General features: G+C 40.4%; 1 protein-coding gene across 2 annotated transcripts in view; it reads left to right on the forward strand.

The window, feature by feature from the left end:
- RASGRP4 (RAS guanyl releasing protein 4) overlaps positions 1 to 21602 on the forward strand; it is an 80213-nt gene that overhangs the window by 42630 nt on the left and 15981 nt on the right. For both annotated transcript variants that reach the window (XM_063431275.1, XM_063431274.1), the window contains one exon: positions 3984 to 4091. In XM_063431275.1, the coding sequence (XP_063287345.1) occupies positions 3984 to 4091 (108 nt within the window). The remainder of the gene's footprint in view (positions 1 to 3983; positions 4092 to 21602) is intronic.

The raw sequence follows: 21602 nt of genomic DNA on the forward strand, positions 1-21602 counted from the left end.
CACAATGCAACATATCATACTACAAGCAGGCCCACACATTCACACAATGCAACATATCATACTACAAGCAGCCCCACACATCCACACAATGCAACATATCATACTACAAGCAGGCCCACACATACACACAATGCAACATATCATACTACAAGCAGGCCCACACATACACACAATGCAACATATCATACTACAAGCAGCCCCGCACATACACACAATGCAACATATCATACTACAAGCAGCCCCACACATACACACAATGCAACATATCATACTACAAGCAGGACCACACATACACACAATGCAACATATCATACTACAAGCAGTCCCACACATACACACAATGCAACATATCATACTACAAGCAGCCCCACACATACATACAATGCAACATATCATACTACAAGCAGGCGCACACATACACACAATGCAACATATCATACTACAAGCAGCCCCACACATACACACAATGCAACATATCATAATACTAGCAGGCCCACACATACACACAATGCAACATATCATACTACAAGCAGCCCCACACATACACACAATGCAACATATCATACTACAAGCAGCCCCACACATACACACAATGCAACATATCATACTACAAGCAGCCCCACACATACACACAATGCAACATATCATACTACAAGCAGGCCCACACATACACACAATGCAACATGTCATACTACAAGCAGGCCCACACATACACACAATGCAACATATCATACTACAAGCAGGCCCACACATTCACACAATGCAACATATCATACTACAAGCAGGCCCACACATTCACACAATGCAACATATCATACTACAAGCAGCCCCACACATAAACACAATGCAACATATCATACTACAAGCAGCCCCACACATACACACAATGCAACATGTCATACTACAAGCAGGCCCACACATACACACAATGCAACATATCATACTACAAGCAGCCCCACACATACACACAATGCAACATATCATACTACAAGCAGCCCCACACATACACACAATGCAACATATCATACTACAAGCAGCCCCACACATACACACAATGCAACATATCATACTACAAGCAGGCCCACACATACACACAATGCAACATGTCATACTACAAGCAGGCCCACACATACACACAATGCAACATATCATACTACAAGCAGGCCCACACATTCACACAATGCAACATATCATACTACAAGCAGGCCCACACATTCACACAATGCAACATATCATACTACAAGCAGCCCCACACATAAACACAATGCAACATATCATACTACAAGCAGCCCCACACATACACACAATGCAACATATCATACTACTAGCAGGCCCACACATACACACAATGTAACATATCATACTACAAGCAGGCCCACACATACACACAATGCAACATATCATACTACAAGCAGGCCCACACATACACACAATGCAACATATCATACTACAAGCAGCCCCACACATACACACAATGCAACATATCATACTACAAGCAGGCCCACACATACACACAATGCAACATATCATACTACAAGCAGGCCCACACATACACACAATGCAACATATCATACTACAAGCAGCCCCACACATACACACAATGCAACATATCATACTACAAGCAGGCCCACACATACACACAATGCAACATATCATACTACAAGCAGCCCCACACATACACACAATGCAACATATCATACTACAAGCAGGCCCACACATACACACAATGCAACATATCATACTGCAAGCAGCCCCACACATACACACAATGCAACATATCATACTACAAGCAGGCCCACACATACACACAATGCAACATATCATACTACAAGCAGCCCACACATACACACAATGCAACATATCATACCACAAGCAGCCCCACACATACACACAATGCAACATATCATACTACAAGCAGCCCCACACATACACACAATGCAACATATCATACTACAAGCAGCCCCACACATACACACAATGCAACATATCATACTACAAGCAGGCCCACACATTCACACAATGCAACATATCATACTACAAGCAGGCCCACACATTCACACAATGCAACATATCATACTACTAGCAGCCCCACACATACACACAATGCAACATATCATACTACAAGCAGCCCCACACATCCACACAATGCAACATATCATACTACAAGCAGGCCCACACATACACACAATGCAACATATCATACTACAAGCAGGCCCACACATACACACAATGCAACATATCATACTACAAGCAGCCCCGCACAAACACACAATGCAACATATCATACTACAAGCAGCCCTACACATACACACAATGCAACATATCATACTACAAGCAGCTCCACACATACACACAATGCAACATATCATACTACAAGCAGGCCCACACATACACACAATGCAACATATCATACTACAAGCAGCCCCACACATACACACAATGCAACATATCATACAACAAGCAGGCCCACACATACACATAATGCAACATATCATACTACAAGCAGCCCCACACATACACACAATGCAACATATCATACTACGAGCAGGCCCACACATACACACAATGCAACATATCATACTACAAGCAGCCCCACACATACACACAATGCAACATATCATACTACAAGCAGCTCCACACATACACACAATGCAACATATCATACCACAAGCAGCCCCACACATACACACAATGCAACATATCATACTACAAGCAGCCCTACACATACACACAATGCAACATATCATACTACAAGCAGCTCCACACATACACACAATGCAACATATCATACTACAAGCAGCCCCACACATACACACAATGCAACATATCATACTACAAGCAGCCCCACACATACACACAATGCAACATATCATACTACAAGCAGCCCCACACATACACACAATGCAACATATCATACTACAAGCAGCCCCGCACATACACACAATGCAACATATCATACTACAAGCAGCCCCACACATACACACAATGCAACATATCATACTACAAGCAGGCCCACACATACACATAATGCAACATATCATACTACAAGCAGCCCCACACGTACACACAATGCAACCTATCATACTACAAGCAGGCCCACACATACACATAATGCAACATATCATACTACAAGCAGCCCCACACATACACACAATGCAACATATCATACTACAAGCAGGCCCACACATACACACAATGCAACATTTCATACTACAAGCAGGCCCACACATACACATAATGCAACATATCATACTACAAGCAGCCCCACACATACACACAATGCAACATATCATACTACAAGCAGGCCCACACATACACATAATGCAACATATCATACTACAAGCAGCCCCACACATACACACAATGCAACATATCATACTACAAGCAGCTCCACACATACACACAATGCAACATATCATCCACAAGCTGGCGCTATATAAATATGGATAACAATAATAATAATAACGGCGGCACCCATGAATAACACAAGCAGAAATGGCAATATGTACACCTCAATAAAAAACAAACAAAAACAGGGGCTTTTGTTTTGGCACAGTACTACTAAAAGATTGTCTACCCCTGTACTAGACGCTAGTTGGCGCTAGTTACACTTCCGGCCACACTGGGCTTTATCTCTGCAAACATTACACATACCGACTCCAAGCACCACAGCCAATTTAAATCACCGACCTTGTCAATGGTGATTGGACTAATCCTTTAAGCAAGTCACCTTCTGGTTTGGGTCATTGAAGCAAACGGAAGATATTCAAATATGCATCTTTCTCTTATGATTTTGAATGCATTGCTTTTGCATAGATTTACACTACAATGTAATAATCACGGTGTTAGAGTGTGTCTTTAATGTCCTTTTTGGCCTCCTCAACATCTAATAAACAAAGCACCTCACGCGTGGCTTTGCTTTTATTTGTAGATATGTGATTTGTTTGGCCCTTTCTTACTGAATATTGATGTCTCCTTTCCAGTCCAGTGTTCCTTATAAGCCCTCCAGTGAGACAACGCAGTGGACCTCCGAAGTGCCTCTTCATCAAGATCCCGAGACTCTCAGTCACAACGTTACACAGATGGTAGAGGTGAGTGGACATTGGGGGTAGGTGACATCTTGAGGGATCTCATGATAGGGAAGCTAGGCAAACACTGATTAATTCCAAGAATAGGAAGTAAAATGTGCCTGCTTCAGGTAATAACCCCCAAATAGTATGGCTACAGATTGTTTCTTAGAAATAGTAGCTATTATCTAGATAGTTGGCCTATGTTATCTCTGGCAAATAATTGACTGGATCCATCCATTAAAAAAGTTACTATTTTTATTCCTCCCTTAGGGGTAAATTTAAACACCAAAAATGTAGTACAAAAAGTGCCGCTGTGCGCAAATACACAATACAAATGTCTCCCTCCAAGTCAACGGCGCTACCATCACCTCTACCTCGCTGGCTCGCTGCCTGGGTGTTCTTTTTGACTTCAACCTCTCCTTCCAGGAGATCATATCAGGAACAAGCTCTTAAAAGAGCTAAGTGATTCAAGCTCAGGGGAGTATGCAGAGCATAGCAATCCCCAGTGTGATTATAGCAGCTCCCTCCAATAACGAGAAAAGGCTACGTATTGAGGGTCAAACAGGATCTCATTTACTTGGCACCAAAGGGCCTTCTTTTATGTAAGTTTTCCCCTACATAGGACCACCCACAGGGTTTTACAGGACAACCAATAACACACGTACATTACAGAAAACACTCCCAGCAATTACACACAAAATCCTCCCCCTCTGCCTGTGATATAATTATGGTACACAATGGGTTAACATAATTATCACAAGCAGGAAAAATACAGTTTTTATACATGTACTATAACTTTAAAACCACACATCCAATCTTCATAAATCCACATATTATTAATCAGCATACTTGAAATATGAACATACTCAAAAATCATGCAAATCCTTCCATTAGTTCAAAAGTTAGTCGGAAGTCCTCTGTGACCGACCGCGGGCACATTTTCCTGCCCAAAACAGTTCCATAGATTTGGGCTGTGCGGTCGGTCAATTTCACACTGAAAAAATTACGAAGTCCCATTCGAACGTGCGTTCGAATCTTCGAACGGGACTTAGTCTCTGTGGCTGAAAACTCAGTGCAGGAGAAGGTAAGGGTCAGCGGTGTTCGTTGAAATGTGTAGCCGATTTCAGTTCCATGGATTTGGCTACACATACCGCTGACCTCATTCGAATGAACAAAGATCGCTGCATCCGAAGTGCCAATTTAAAGCTGCAGAACTGCTCCAATACAATTTAAAGGGGCAGCAAGAGTCTTTTAAAATCCAATCTGCTAAAACAGTCTTTAACAGGCAATATCTTCCAGGGGCCATAGTCTTAAATGGCCATTGTTCTCCAAAGTCACAATGTGCCCACAGACGGTTCTTAAAGGGCCATACACAGCATAATAAAATACAATATGCCCAAATGCTGATTTAAGAGGGTACAATCTGCCCGGGGCCATAGTCGCAGGGGAGGAGGCAGGCAAGCAGGCCTCTCCAGGACAAAGTGGCGAAGGGCACTTCGTCACAGCCCCTATTTAAATCCGGATGTGGCTAAGGTGCTGGTCTATGCTGTTGTTCTCTCTCGCCTTGACTACTGCAATCCCCCTCTCGCTGCAATCTATAATGAATGCTCTGTCAGTCCATGCATTGGCTTCGAGTTTGATATAGGGCTCAATTTAAAATTTCTTGTGCTTGCTTACAAGTCCCTACATAATGCTGCACCAACCCACCTATCCTACTTAATACACAAGTATGTTGCGTCGAGGCCCCTGTGCTCTGCCAAAGACATACGTCTATCCTCTGTCCGTACTCCCACCTCTGATGCTCGCCTCCAAGATTTGTCCAGGGCTGCATCTTTTCTGTGGAACTCCCTTCCCTTCTCCGTAAGACTTTCACCCAGTCTCCACTCCTTAAAAAAATCATTGAAAACTCACTTCTTCAAGAAAGCATTTCAATTAAACTGTAGCAGGTTTTTATCCCCCACCCCCATGACTCCTCTCCTGCAACTGTCAAAAATTACCTACTAAGCCCTCAGTGAATACTTTTCTAACAACCTACTTCGTACCCCTGCTTATACTCTTTGTGTCACTATACCCCAATACCTACAATATAAGCTCTCCCCCTCTGTTCCTGTGCATCCAGTTGTCTGGTTACAATTACATGTCTGTTAGTCCACCCATTGTGCAGTGCTACGGAATCTGATGGCGCTATATAAATAATAAAATAATAATAATAACACTAGTGAAGAAAGCTAAAACGTCTACGCATCTTGAGCAAGTGACTTTATCAATTCAAACTAACACATACCAGATTTGTTCGTAAATACAGGGCAGGGCGTTATACACTGTAACGGCACCCCCAGGCACACAAGGGGTTAAACAGCCATTTAGAGGATATTCCATTCCAGATACACAGGCAGCTACTGCAAGCACCAGTCTCCCGAACAGGAAACACACGAATTCTCCAACTCCCGAACTGGAAACACACAAATTCTCCAACTCCCGAACTGGAACCATACGAATGCTGTAAACAGCCGAACAGGAAAAAACATACGAACAGTTTACACTCCTGGCAGTCGCACTGTAACAGCATACAATCAAATCCCCCCAAGAACGAGACAACACTTCGTTTTGAGGGTCAAGCAGTGATCTGTTTAATCTAGGCTACCTGCTCGGTATTTATGCAGGTTTCTTACCAGATGGACACTCCCCTAGGGGACCTGGTGGGACACAAACTGGACAGTAACCAATCAGGACAGTTTAACCCCTTAAGGACACATGACATGTGTGACATGTCATAATTCCTTTTTATTCCAGAAGTTTGGTCCTTAAGGGGTTAATCTTAACCACTCCCACATGCACATTGTAATCCCTCCTCTCTATCCTGGAGATAATTGGGAAGTAATCCAATTATCTCCAAGGACAGAGGCAAAACTCCATTATCCACATGTTAGTAAAAAGACATAAAATTACACAGTGTTACAATTGCTACATAAAACATATACATTCAACATATCCCCAAATAGCTTAGATCTGAGCGCACATTATTACCAAATGGCGCTCAGATCACATACATACAGTTCAATCGCCATGGAGCCAAAGTCTTTCACATAGTCTTTTGTTACACGAATGGGCTCCATGGCATAGCTATCTGGGGTAAAACTGCTCACATAGGGAAATTACCGAACGGACGGCCTTCATATGAATTGCAGGAGAAGGGAGGTTTAAGATGGCCGCTGCCACGTGTTCGGTTATACGAACAGCGGCCACCCAGCGTTTTATCAATTAAGCTGCGGTTAACCACAGCTTCTGGGAGGTAAATCACTGGCACACTCCTTGCCCAGGTGGTCCCCCCCATTCGTTCGTTGGTTCGGTAGATTCAATCTACCGAACGCCCAGGCAGAAAGGCACGAACAAGCCTTTCTAAAGGGGAAAAGAACAGCGTTTAACATGGGGCCATAGTCCAGAGGGAGCAGGCAAGCAACCAGGCTTCTCCAGTGCCCAGTGGCGAGGTTGGTTCCGCCACATACACATGAATAGGCCCATAGATCTCCCAGAATGGAAGAAGGGATACATTATTTATATACATTATTAATCCTATTCCTCTGGAATCCTTGAATACCACAATATAGCCTTATGGCTAAAGATGTTCACGTAGAGGGAGCTCATCCACTGAATTAAACTGGGTCCACATAGATATGAACCTAGACAAAAAATGAATGGAAAGCGATACACATACTATAAATAGCAACTATCGGGCAATTTAGCTAAATAATGAATGATATGGATTACATATCTAGCTATAATCACTCTCATCCTCCATTTACGGTATCCATAATGTTAAAAAATGAAATAAATCTGGTTTCATAATGAATGAAATAGTTAATACCAAAACATTGCCCTTTCTCCTGTCAAGTAAAAAGTCCTTCGACTGGTAACATTTCTATCTGCACTTAGATAGTTCCATATTGTACCTATTGTACAGCGCTACGGAATTTGCTGGCGCTATATAAATAATAAAATAATAATATTGGCAGGTAGCTCAGAGGTATGGTTTGATTCTAGAAACAGGGAAATTGGAAACTGATGGAAAATGTAAAGTTACAGTTTTATAGAAAAACGCAGCGAGATCCATTTCTTTATTTTAAGAGGAAATAGGAAGTAAAATGTTACAAGTCAGACTCGGCAAGTCACATGCCTTGATCATGAGACGGGCAAGCTCCCCATCAGCTGACAGAGCGACTGCTATAAAGGGCATCCTTACCACATATGTAGACATGCTTGCTGCACATACACTAATACTTCATATAGGCTACCTGGCATCCTGCTGTGCATGCGCTACAAAGGAGCAAGAACCCTTTATGTTCAGACAAGATAGCTGTAATGCAATTATTCCATCTAGCTCTGCTTATATTACACCTGTCTGTGAGCGTGCTGCTCAGGTAGTGCAAGTAACAACAATAATATATAGATATAATGTATACAGTATAACTATATAATTATACCATATACAGTAACTATATAATTATACCATATACAGTAACTATATAATTATACCATATACAGTAACTATATACATTACTTATATTTATTATACACTGTATACAGTAACTATATACACATTATACCAAATACTGTAACTATATACATTTATATACATTATAAACCGTATACAATAACTATATAATTATACCATATACAGTAACTATATACATTACTTATATACATTATACACTGTATACAGTAACCATATAATTATACCATATACAGTAACTATATGCATTATAAACCGTATACGATAACTATATACATTATTTATATACATTATACACCATATACAGTAACTATATACACATTATACCAAATACTGTAACTATATACATTTATATAAATTATAAACCGTATACAATAACTATATAATTATACCATATACAGTAACTATATACATTATGCATTCTCATTATACACCGTATACAGTAACTATATACACAATATACCATATACAGTAACTATATACATTATTTATATACATTATAAACCATATACAATAACTATATACATTATACCATATACTATAACTATATACATTTATATACATTATAAACCATATACATTATTTATATACATTATAAACCGTATACAATAACTATAGACATTATACCATATACTGTAACTAGAAAATCCAAATGTATGGCTGCACTCACGGTTTAAAAGTCCAAAGTTTAATGAAAAAACGATTTAAAACATCAGAAGATCAACGTTTCAGTCATGTAAGACTTTCATCAGGATCATCATATACTGTAACTATATACATTATTTCTATACATTAAAAAACGTATACAATAACTATATACATTATACCATATACAGTAACTATATACATTATTTCTATACATTATACACCGTATACAATTACTATATACATTATACACTTTGTACAGTAACTATATACATTATTTATATATATTATAAACCGTATACAGTAACTATATATATTATACCATATACTGTAACTATATACATTTATATACATTATAAACCGTATACAATAACTATAGACATTATACCATATACTGTAACTATATACATTATTTATATATATTATAAACCGTATACAGTAACTATATACATTATACCATATACAGTAACAGTATTCATTATTAAATATACATTATATGCCACATACAGTAACTAAATACATTATTAATTTACATTATACCTCATATACAATAACTATATACATTATACACCATATACAGTAACTATACTGAACAAAATTATAAACGCAACACTTTTGTTTTTGCCCCCATTTTTCATGAGCTGAACTCAAAGATCTAAGACTTTTTCTATGTACACAAAAGGCCTATTTCTCTCAAATATTGTTCACAAATCTGTCTAAATCTGTGTTGGTGAGCACTTCTCCTTTGCCGAGATAATCCATCCACCTCACAGGTGTGGCATATCAAGATGCTGATTAGACAGCATGATTATTGCACAGGTGTGCCTTAGGCTGGCCACAATAAAAGGCCACTCTAAAATGTGCAGTTTTATCACACAGCACAATGCATTCGACAGTTCGAACGCCGTTTGACAGTTCATTCGACAGTTCATTCGACAGTTCTTTCGACAGTTCATTGACAGTTCGACAATTCGAATGGTTGTCGTTCGTGTGTTTGAACTGACTTTAACATGGGAAATAGACCGGCCGCACAGCCTGATTCTCTGGAACTGTTTTGGGCATGAAAATGTGCTTGCGATCGGTCAAAAAGGGACCTCCAGCTAACTTTTTAACCCCTGGATGGAATTGGCTGAATTTTGACTATGTTGATAATTAAAGTGTGCTGAGTTCGAATATGTGATTTATGTTTGCATATGGCATGCATATTTTGGAAGTTATTAATATTTGTTAAAAACTGTATTTCTCTGCCTGTGATAACTATATTACCCATTGTGTTCAGTAATTATTTCACAGGTAGAGAGGAGGATTTTGTGTGGGAGTGTCTGTGTGTATTGATTGGTTGTATTTCAAAACCCTGTGGGCAGTACTATGTTTGTGGATTGTGAATAAAAAAGGCTGTAGGTGCCAGTACAGTCAGTTCTGCTTGACCCTCAAAACGAAGTGTCGTCTCGTCATTGGGGGAATTGGATTGTACGCTGCTTGCCAGGAGTGTAAGCTGATTGTATGCTTTTCCTGTTCAGCGGTTTACAGCATTCATATGTTTGAGAGCATTCGTATGCTTCTCCAGTTCGGTGGTTGTGGTGTCTCCTAGAGTGCTTGGAGCCCTCAGGAAGCGCTAGGAGCATCCTTCAACGGAGGTACCCAGTCGGGGTGCCCGTCTAACTAATTACATTATACACCATATACAGTAACTGTAACTATATACATTATACACCATATACAGTAACTAGTTACATTATACACCATATACAGTAACTGTAACTATATACATTATACGCCATATACAGTAACTAATTACATTATACACCATATACAGTAACTGTAACTATATACATTATACGCCATATACAGTAACTGTAACTATATACATTATACACCATATACAGTAACTAATTACATTATACGCCATATACAGTAACAGTAACTATATACATTATACACCATATACAGTAACTAGTTACATTATACACCATATACAGTAACTGTAACTATATACATTATACCCCATATACAGTAACAGTAACTATATACATTATACACCATATACGGTAACTAATTACATTATACACCATATACAGTAACTGTAACTATATACATTATACACCATATACAGTAACAGTAACTATATACATTATACACCATATACGGTAACTAATTACATTATACACCATATACAGTAACTGTAACTATATACATTATACACCATGTGGCGAAACCAACTTCGCCACTGTGAACTGGAGAAGCCTGGTTGCTAGCCTCCTGCCCTGCGACTATGGCCCCTGGACATATTGTACTATAAAAACTATATTTGGGCATGTAATAATCTATATTACTGCTACTGGGCCTTTAAGGGCCATCCGTGGACCTATTGGGACTTTTGGGATACTGTACCTTTAAGACTGTGGAGCGTAGTACAGTAATCCTGCCTTTAATCCTTTAATGTCATGTATGTATTTATGTGTGCAGTTAACCTGGGTTATATATATGCAGCATTCATCTGACTGTTCGGTAGAATCACTCCATTCATTGTATTGAGGAAACTACCGAACAACCAGACCACCCAGGACTAAGTGTGCCTCCAATTACCGTTTGCAACAATGTTGCAAATGGGTAATTGGCAATCAGTGCAGTGTGGTCTTTGTCCTCTGGGTGGCCGCCATTCAGGAAACTAACACGTGGCGGCGGCCATCTTTAACTACCGAACAGCGGTGTTTTGCCGTTGAGCGTCTGGAACTAAAATCGGACACTCGACTAGGCAAACACCGCTGAGACCTCCAGACTTCCCGGATTTCGTGGGGAAACTACCGAACGGCCCGCCGTTCGGTAGAAAGAAACGTACGAACTAGGGGATTCATGCGAATCCCCCTTAGTCTCTATAACACCAGTAATTCGTCTGTTTCATTCACTTGTTTGTGACCGACTGCAGGGCCAAAATGCATGGAACTGTTTTCGGATACTTTACCCATGCGGTCGGTCAATACTTTAAAGTCCAATAACTCCCGAACCGTTTATCCGAATGGGCTGATTTTAACGTATGTTGTTCCCCCAGACTAGGGCTATCTGGAGATATTGGATTTGTGGATGTACCCCAAGTATTTAGGGTACATCCAAAACTTGGGTAAAACTATGTCCCTGTTAATTGTGTTAACAGATATGTTGGAGGGAGGAGATGTGTGGGTTGTACCTTAAACTGGATTGGTGTACTGTAAACCCCTCCCTTGCATGGGAGAATCTCATATAAGCCTGTGTGTGAATAAATCAGTGTTGTTGCTGTTTAACCCTGAAGCTGGAGTGTGTCTCTTTCTTGGGGGAAAGGGGACTGTATGCTGACTGCCAGGAGTGTAAGCTGTTTGTATTGCTTTTCCTGTTCGGCTGCTTCCAGGGTTCATGTGTCTGCTGTTCGAGAGTTGGTGAATCCGTGCAGTTTGGGAGTTCGGGAACTTGGTGCTTATAGTAGCTGCTGGTCGATCTAAAGGGGATTATCGCCTAAACGGATTTCTCCCCTTTTATGCTGAAACGGTCCGTTACAATTGGTGGCAGCGGCGGGATCGTTCCTACAACCAGAGGGACAGCTACAGACAACACCATTCCTGGATTACAAAGTGAGGGCAACGCCAGTACCCGTACAGCGCCCCTATCTACAAGGAACTAACTGCAGCAGAGCAAGCATGGCACCCAGCTACACGCAGGAGGAGTTTGACAAAGAGCTGAGATCACGGCTGATTTTCCTCGGACCCAACCCCCCGGAGAAATACGTGCAGCTTGTGAGTAGACAGGTAGAAGAGTACCTGCAGGTCGGAGCAGGGCGGGCACGGAAGTTGGCAGGTTGGGAGAGACCCCAGTGGCCAAGCAAGTTGCAGGGAGAGAAGCGTGTTGTCCTTCCTCCCCAGCGGCAGTGTGTACCCCAGGGAGCTGATGGTGTCGTCCGTCCTCCCCAGCGGCAGTGTGTGTCCCAGGGAGCAGAAGGTGCAGTCCTTCCTCCCCAGCGGCAGTGTGTACCCCAGGGAGCTGATGGTATCGTCCGTCCTCCCCAGCGGCAGTGTGTGTCCCAGGGAGCAGAAGGTGCCGTCCTTCCTCCCCAGCGGCAGTGTGTACCCCAGGGAGCAGAAGGTGCCGTCCTTCCTCCCCAGCGGCAGTGTGTACCCCAGGGAGCAGAAGGTGCCGTCCTTCCTCCCCAGCGGCAGTGTGTGTCCCAGGGAGCAGAAGGTGCAGTCCTTCCTCCCCAGCGGCAGTGTGTACCCCTGGGAGCTGATGGTGTCGTCCGTCCTCCCCAGCGGCCGTGTGTGTCCCAGGGAGCAGAAGGTGCCGTCCTTCCTCCCCAGCGGCAGTGTGTGTCCCAGGGAGCAGAAGGTGCAGTCCTTCCTCCCCAGCGGCAGTGTGTAACCCAGGGAGATGATGGTGTCGTCCGTCCTCCCCAGCGGCAGGCTGAGTTACAGGGGGCAGAGGTAGTTGTTCCTGCCCCCCAGCAGCAAAGTGATATGCCGAGAAGGAAGTGTGAAGTGAAGGGAGAGGAGAGCAGCGTCCTCCCTCCCCAGCGGCAGTGTGTGTCCCAGGGAGCAGAAGGTGCAGTCCTTCCTCCCCAGCGGCAGTGTGTACCCCAGGGAGCAGAAGGTGCCGTCCTTCCTCCCCAGCGGCAGTGTGTACCCCAGGGAGCAGAGACAGTCAGTCTCGCACCCCAGCAGCAGGACAAGAGAATGAAAGGGGAGACAGCGGGTCTCCCTTTCCACCAGCAGAGAGAGTGGCAGGGAGAGGAGCCTGCTAAACCCTCTCCCCAGCGGCAGTTTACCGTCCAGAGAGAGGAGCTTGTTACACCCTCTCTCCAGCGGCAGCCTAACCCACCAAGGGGAGATGTTAAGCCCCACATCTGTGCAGATGGGACCGTAGTCTCTGCACTTACAGCACCAGGGGTAGGCACGGTCGGTCCTGTTCCCCAGCCACAGAGCAATATATCCAAAGGGGAGACAGTCGGTCTCCAGCAACCAGGCTCCAACCAGACTACTCCCGGGGTAGTGCTGGCAACAGGACAGAGTACCGCTGGTCTCTGCCCCCTCAGCAACCCACCAAGGCAGCCTGCCAGTCCCCCACACAGCCGTGGTGAGGCACCTGAACCTGGACAAAATTCTCCCTCACCCAGGTGTAGTAACTGTTTATTGTGGGTGGGCTGCTCTGCTGTTTCCGTTTTGTGGGTGGGTTGCTGGACTAACCAGGGCACTGACCGGCAGGAGGTCAGGTACCCTGTTAGTCTAATTGGTAAAGGGGAGAATTGTGGCGAAACCAACTTCGCCACTGTGAACTGGAGAAGCCTGGTTGCTAGCCTCCTGCCCTGCGACTATGGCCCCTGGACATATTGTACTATAAAAACTATATGTGGGCATGTAATAATCTATATTACTGCTACTGGGCCTTTAAGGGCCATCCGTGGACCTATTGGGACTTTTGGGATACTGTACCTTTAAGACTGTGGAGCGTAGTACAGTAATCCTGCCTTTAATCCTTTAATGTCATGTATGTATTTATGTGTGCAGTTAACCTGGGTTATATATATGCAGCATTCATCTGACTGTTCGGTAGAATCACTCCATTCATTGTATTGAGGAAACTACCGAACAACCAGACCACCCAGGACTAAGTGTGCCTCCAATTACCGTTTGCAACAATGTTGCAAATGGGTAATTGGCAATCAGTGCAGTGTGGTCTTTGTCCTCTGGGTGGCCGCCATTCAGGAAACTAACACGTGGCGGCGGCCATCTTTAACTACCGAACAGCGGTGTTTTGCCGTCGAGCGTCTGGAACTAAAATCGGACACTCGACTAGGCAAACACCGCTGAGACCTCCAGACTTCCCGGATTTCGTGGGGAAATATGTGTGTGAATAAATCAGTGTTGTTGCTGTTTAACCCTGAAGCTGGAGTGTGTCTCTTTCTTGGGGGAAAGGGGACTGTATGCTGACTGCCAGGAGTGTAAGCTGTTTGTATTGCTTTTCCTGTTCGGCTGCTTCCAGGGTTCGTGTGTCTGCTGTTCGAGAGTTGGTGAATCCGTGCAGTTTGGGAGTTCGGGAACTTGGTGCTTATAGTAGCTGCTGGTCGATCTAAAGGGGATTATCGCCTAAACGGATTTTTCCCCTTTTATGCTGAAACGGTCCGTTACACACCATATACAGTAACAGTAACTATATACATTATACACCATATACGGTAACTAATTACATTATACACCATATACAGTAACTGTAACTATATACATTATACACCATATACAGTAACTAATGACATTATACACCATATACAGTAACTGTAACTATATACATTATACACCATATACGGTAACTAATTACATTATACACCATATACAGTAACTGTAACTATATACATTATACACCATATACGGTAACAATTACATTATACACCATATACAGTAACTGTAACTATATACATTATACACCATATACAGTAACAGTAACTATATACATTATACACCATATACAGTAACTAATTACATTATACACCATATACAGTAACAGTAACTATATATATTATACACCATATACAGTAACTAATTACATTATACACCATATACAGTAACTGTAACTATATACAGTATACACCATATACAGTAACAGTAACTATATACATTATACACCATATACAGTAACTAATTACATTATATGCCATATACAGTAACTGTAACTATATACATTATACCCCATATACAGTAACAGTAACTATATACATTATACCCCATATACAGTAACAGTAACTATATACATTATACACCATATACAGTAACTGTAACTATATACATTATACACCATATACAGTAACTAATTACATTATACACCATATACAGTAACTGTAACAATATACATTATACACCATATACAGTAACTAATTACATTATACGCCATATACAGTAACAGTAACTATATACATTATACGCCATATACAGTAACTAATTACATTATACGCCATATACAGTAACTGTAACTATATACATTATACGCCATATACAGTAACAGTAACTATATACATTATACGCCATATACAGTAACTAATTACATTATACACCATATACAGTAACTGTAACTATATACATTATACACCATATACAGTAACTAATTACATTATACACCATATACAGTAACAGTAACTATATACATTATACGCCATATACAGTAACTAATTACATTATACACCATATACAGTAACAGTAACTATATACATTATACACCATATACGGTAACTAATTACATTATACACCATATACAGTAACTGTAACTATATACATTATACACCATATACAGTAACAGTAACTATATACATTATACACCATATAAAGTAACTAATTACATTATACACCATATACAGTAACTGTAACTATATACATTATACCCCATATACAGTAACAGTAACTATATACATTATACACCATATACAGTAACTGTAACTATATACATTATACACCATATACAGTAACTAATTACATTATACACCATATACAGTAACTGTAACTATATACATTATACCCCATATACAGTAACTGTAACTATATACATTATACACCATATACAGTAACTAATTACATTATACGCCATATACAGTAACAGTAACTATATACATTATACGCCATATACAGTAACTAATTACATTATACACCATATACAGTAACTGTAACTATATACATTATACACCATATACAGTAACTAATGACATTATACACCATATACAGTAACTGTAACTATATACATTATACGCCATATACAGTAACTAATATAGAAATACAAAAGTTCTCAGCACTCACGCTCAAAGTATAAAGTTATGCCTTAAGAGGCCTGCCGGGTGCCAAACTTCCAGGGAGGTAAATTGTAGTTAAATAAAGTAAAGCAAGCTGCACTCACGGACTTTATGAATTCAAATGGTGTTTATTCCATCGAAGGTAGAAAAAAAGAAGATCGACGTTTCGGTCCACACAGGGACCTTCCTCAAGATCAAGTGATACAGTAACTAATTACATTATACACCATATACAGTAACTGTAACTATATACATTATACGCCATATACAGTAACAGTAACTATATACATTATACGCCATATACAGTAACTGTAACTATATACATTATACACCATATACAGTAACTAATTACATTATACACCATATACAACCCCATTATTTCATGTTCCCGCAACCCCAGGCGTCTCTTTCACACCTTTAATTCTCTTCTTCGCCCTGCTGTGGCCACCCCCAAAACTAACCTTACTGCTGATAACTTCGCATGTTACTTCACTGACAAGATTGAACAGCTAAGGAAAGAATTCTCCCCTCCTTGCCTTTCTGTTTCTCAATCACACATAGATCATGCCTTTCCTACCCTTCAGACATTCTCCCCAGCTACTGACCAAGAGGTGGCTGCTCTTCTTTGCTCCTCTCGCCCCACCACTTGCCCGCTCGATCCTGTCCCATCTCACCTTATTAGATCTCTCTCCACTTGTCTCGTGCCTTCTCTAACACACATCTTCAACTGCTCGCTCTCCTCTGGCATCGTCCCTGCTGACCTTAAACATGCCACTGTAGTACCTATACTAAAAAAACCATCCCTCGACCCATCCACCCCCTCTAACTACCGTCCCATATCCCTGCTCCCTTTTTCCTCAAAGCTTCTGGAAAGACTTGTCTTCACCCGTGTGTCTCATTTCCTCAATTCCAACTCTCTCCTTGACCCTCTTCAATCTGGCTTCCGCCCTCTCCACTCTACAGAGACTGCCCTTATCAAAGTTACTAACGACCTAATCGCAGCTAAATCCAAAGGCCACTACTCCATACTAATTCTTCTTGACCTCTCAGCGGCCTTTGACACCGTTGATCATGCTCTCCTTCTTCAAACTCTTCAATCGCTTGGTCTCTGTGACTCTGTCCTCTCATGGTTTTCCTCTTATCTCTCCCAACGCTCATTCAGTGTCTCCTTTTCTAATGATACCTCCTCCCCTTGCCCTGTCTCAGTTGGAGTTCCCCAAGGCTCCGTCCTTGGTCCCCTTCTATTTTCTCTTTATACTGCCTCTCTTGGCAAACTTATTACCTCTTTTGGATTTCACTACCACCTGTACGCTGATGACACCCAGCTATATCTCTCCTCCCCGGACCTCTCCCCTGCCGTCCTGCAACGTGTCACTGCTTGCCTTTCTTCCATCTCTGACTGGATGTCCTCCCGCTTTCTGAAACTCAATCTCTCAAAAACTGAGCTCCTTGTCTTTCCTCCTCCTAATACTGATCCTCCTCTTTCGCTCTCCCTCCAAGTTTGTGGTACCAACATCAGTCCATCCTTGCAAGCGCGCTGTCTTGGCGTCATACTTGACTCTGGTCTCACCTTTGAGCCTCACATCCAGCATGTTGCCAAATCCTGTAGATTCCATCTTAAAAACATAGCCCGCATCCGCCCCTTTCTTGCACCAGATACTACCAAGGAGCTTGTCCATGCTCTAGTAATTTCCCGCATGGATTATTGTAACCCTCTCCTGATTGGTCTCCCCAATAGCCGTACTGCACCCTTACAGTCCGTAATGAATGCTGCTGCTAGATTGATTTTCCTCTCTAGTCGTTTCTCTCACACCTCACCCCTCTGCCAGTCCTTACATTGGCTTCCTGTATGCTATAGGAGTCAATTCAAGGTACTAACTCACACCTATAAAGCACTGAACAACTCTAGCCCCTCTTATATCTCCTCACAGATCCATAGGTATGTCCCTTCTCGGTCTCTCCGTTCTGCCCGTGACCACCTCCTGTCCGTTGTCCGCACTCGTACGGCCAACTCGCGCTTGCAGGACTTCTCGCGGGCGGCTCCCTTCCTATGGAATAGCCTGCCTACCGCCATCAGACTCTCCCCTAGTCTTGCATCTTTTAAGAAGTGCCTTAAAACCCATCTCTTTAGGAAAGCTTATGGCCTCCAAGACTAACCCTTACCTCACATACCTGTCTCTTGCCCTCTCCGAAAGGGCAGCCCACCTTATTTGATTGTAAATTCCTGTCCTAATGTGTTTTACACCCCACCTCCTATAGAATGTAAGCTCGTTTGAGCAGGGTCCTCTTCAACCTATTGTTCCTGTAAGTTTATTTGTAACTGTCCTATTTATAGTTAAATCCCCCTCTCATAATATTGTAAAGCGCTACGGAATCTGTTGGCGCTATATAAATGGCAATAATAAATAAATAAATAAATAACTGTAACTATATACATTATACACCATATACAGTAACTAATTACATTATACACCATATACAGTAACAGTAACTATATACATTATACACCATATACAGTAACTAATTACATTATACGCCATATACAGTAACAGTAACTATATACATTATACGCCATATACAGTAACTGTAACTATATACATTATACCCCATATACAGTAACAGTAACTAATTACATTATACACCATATACAGTAACTGTAACTATATACATTATACACCATATACAGTAACTAATTACATTATACACCATATACAGTAACAGTAACTATATACATTATACGCCATATACAGTAACTAATTACATTATACACCATATACAGTAACTGTAACTATATACATTATACACCATATACAGTAACAGTAACTATATACATTATACGCCATATACAGTAACTAATTACATTATACACCATATACAGTAACTGTAACTATATACATTATACACCATATACAGTAACTAATTACATTATACACCATATACAGTAACTGTAACTATATACATTATACCCCATATACAGTAACAGTAACTACATACATTATACACCATATGCAGTAACTGTAACTATATACATTATACCCCATATACAGTAACAGTAACTATATACATTATACACCATATACGGTAACTAATTACATTATACACCATATACAGTAACAGTAACTATATACATTATACACCATATACAGTAACAGTAACTATATACATTATACACCATATACAGTAACTAATTACATTATACACCATATACAGTAACTGTAACTATATACATTATACACCATATACAGTAACTAATTACATTATACACCATATACAGTAACTGTAACTATATACATTATACACCATATACGGTAACTAATTACATTATACACCATATACAGTAACTGTAACTATATACATTATACACCATATACAGTAACTAATTACATTATACACCATATACAGTAACAGTAACTATATACATTATACACCATATACAGTAACTAATTACATTATACACCATATACAGTAACTGTAACTATATACATTATACACCATATACAGTAACTAATTACATTATACACCATATACAGTAACTGTAACAATATACATTATACACCATATACAGTAACTAATTACATTATACGCCATATACAGTAACAGTAACTATATACATTATACGCCATATACAGTAACTAATTACATTATACGCCATATACAGTAACTGTAACTATATACATTATACGCCATATACAGTAACAGTAACTATATACATTATACGCCATATACAGTAACTAATTACATTATACACCATATACAGTAACTGTAACTATATACATTATACACCATATACAGTAACTAATTACATTATACACCATATACAGTAACAGTAACTATATACATTATACGCCATATACAGTAACTAATTACATTATACACCATATACAGTAACAGTAACTATATACATTATACACCATATACGGTAACTAATTACATTATACACCATATACAGTAACTGTAACTATATACATTATACACCATATACAGTAACAGTAACTATATACATTATACACCATATAAAGTAACTGATTACATTATACACCATATACAGTAACTGTAACTATATACATTATACCCCATATACAGTAACAGTAACTATATACATTATACACCATATACAGTAACTGTAACTATATACATTATACACCATATACAGTAACTAATTACATTATACACCATATACAGTAACTGTAACTATATACATTATACCCCATATACAGTAACTGTAACTATATACATTATACACCATATACAGTAACTAATTACATTATACGCCATATACAGTAACAGTAACTATATACATTATACGCCATATACAGTAACTAATTACATTATACACCATATACAGTAACTGTAACTATATACATTATACGCCATATACAGTAACTAATATAGAAATACAAAAGTTCTCAGCACTCACGCTCAAAGTATAAAGTTATGCCTTAAGAGGCCTGCCGGGTGCCAAAGTTCCAGGGAGGTAAATTGTAGTTAAATAAAGTAAAGCAAGCTGCACTCACGGACTTTATGAATTCAAATGGTGTTTATTCCATCGAAGGTAGAAAAAAAGAAGATCGACGTTTCGGTCCACACA

The sequence above is a fragment of the Pelobates fuscus genome, chromosome 9 (assembly GCF_036172605.1).
Source record: "Pelobates fuscus isolate aPelFus1 chromosome 9, aPelFus1.pri, whole genome shotgun sequence".
Classification (NCBI taxonomy): domain Eukaryota; kingdom Metazoa; phylum Chordata; class Amphibia; order Anura; family Pelobatidae; genus Pelobates; species Pelobates fuscus.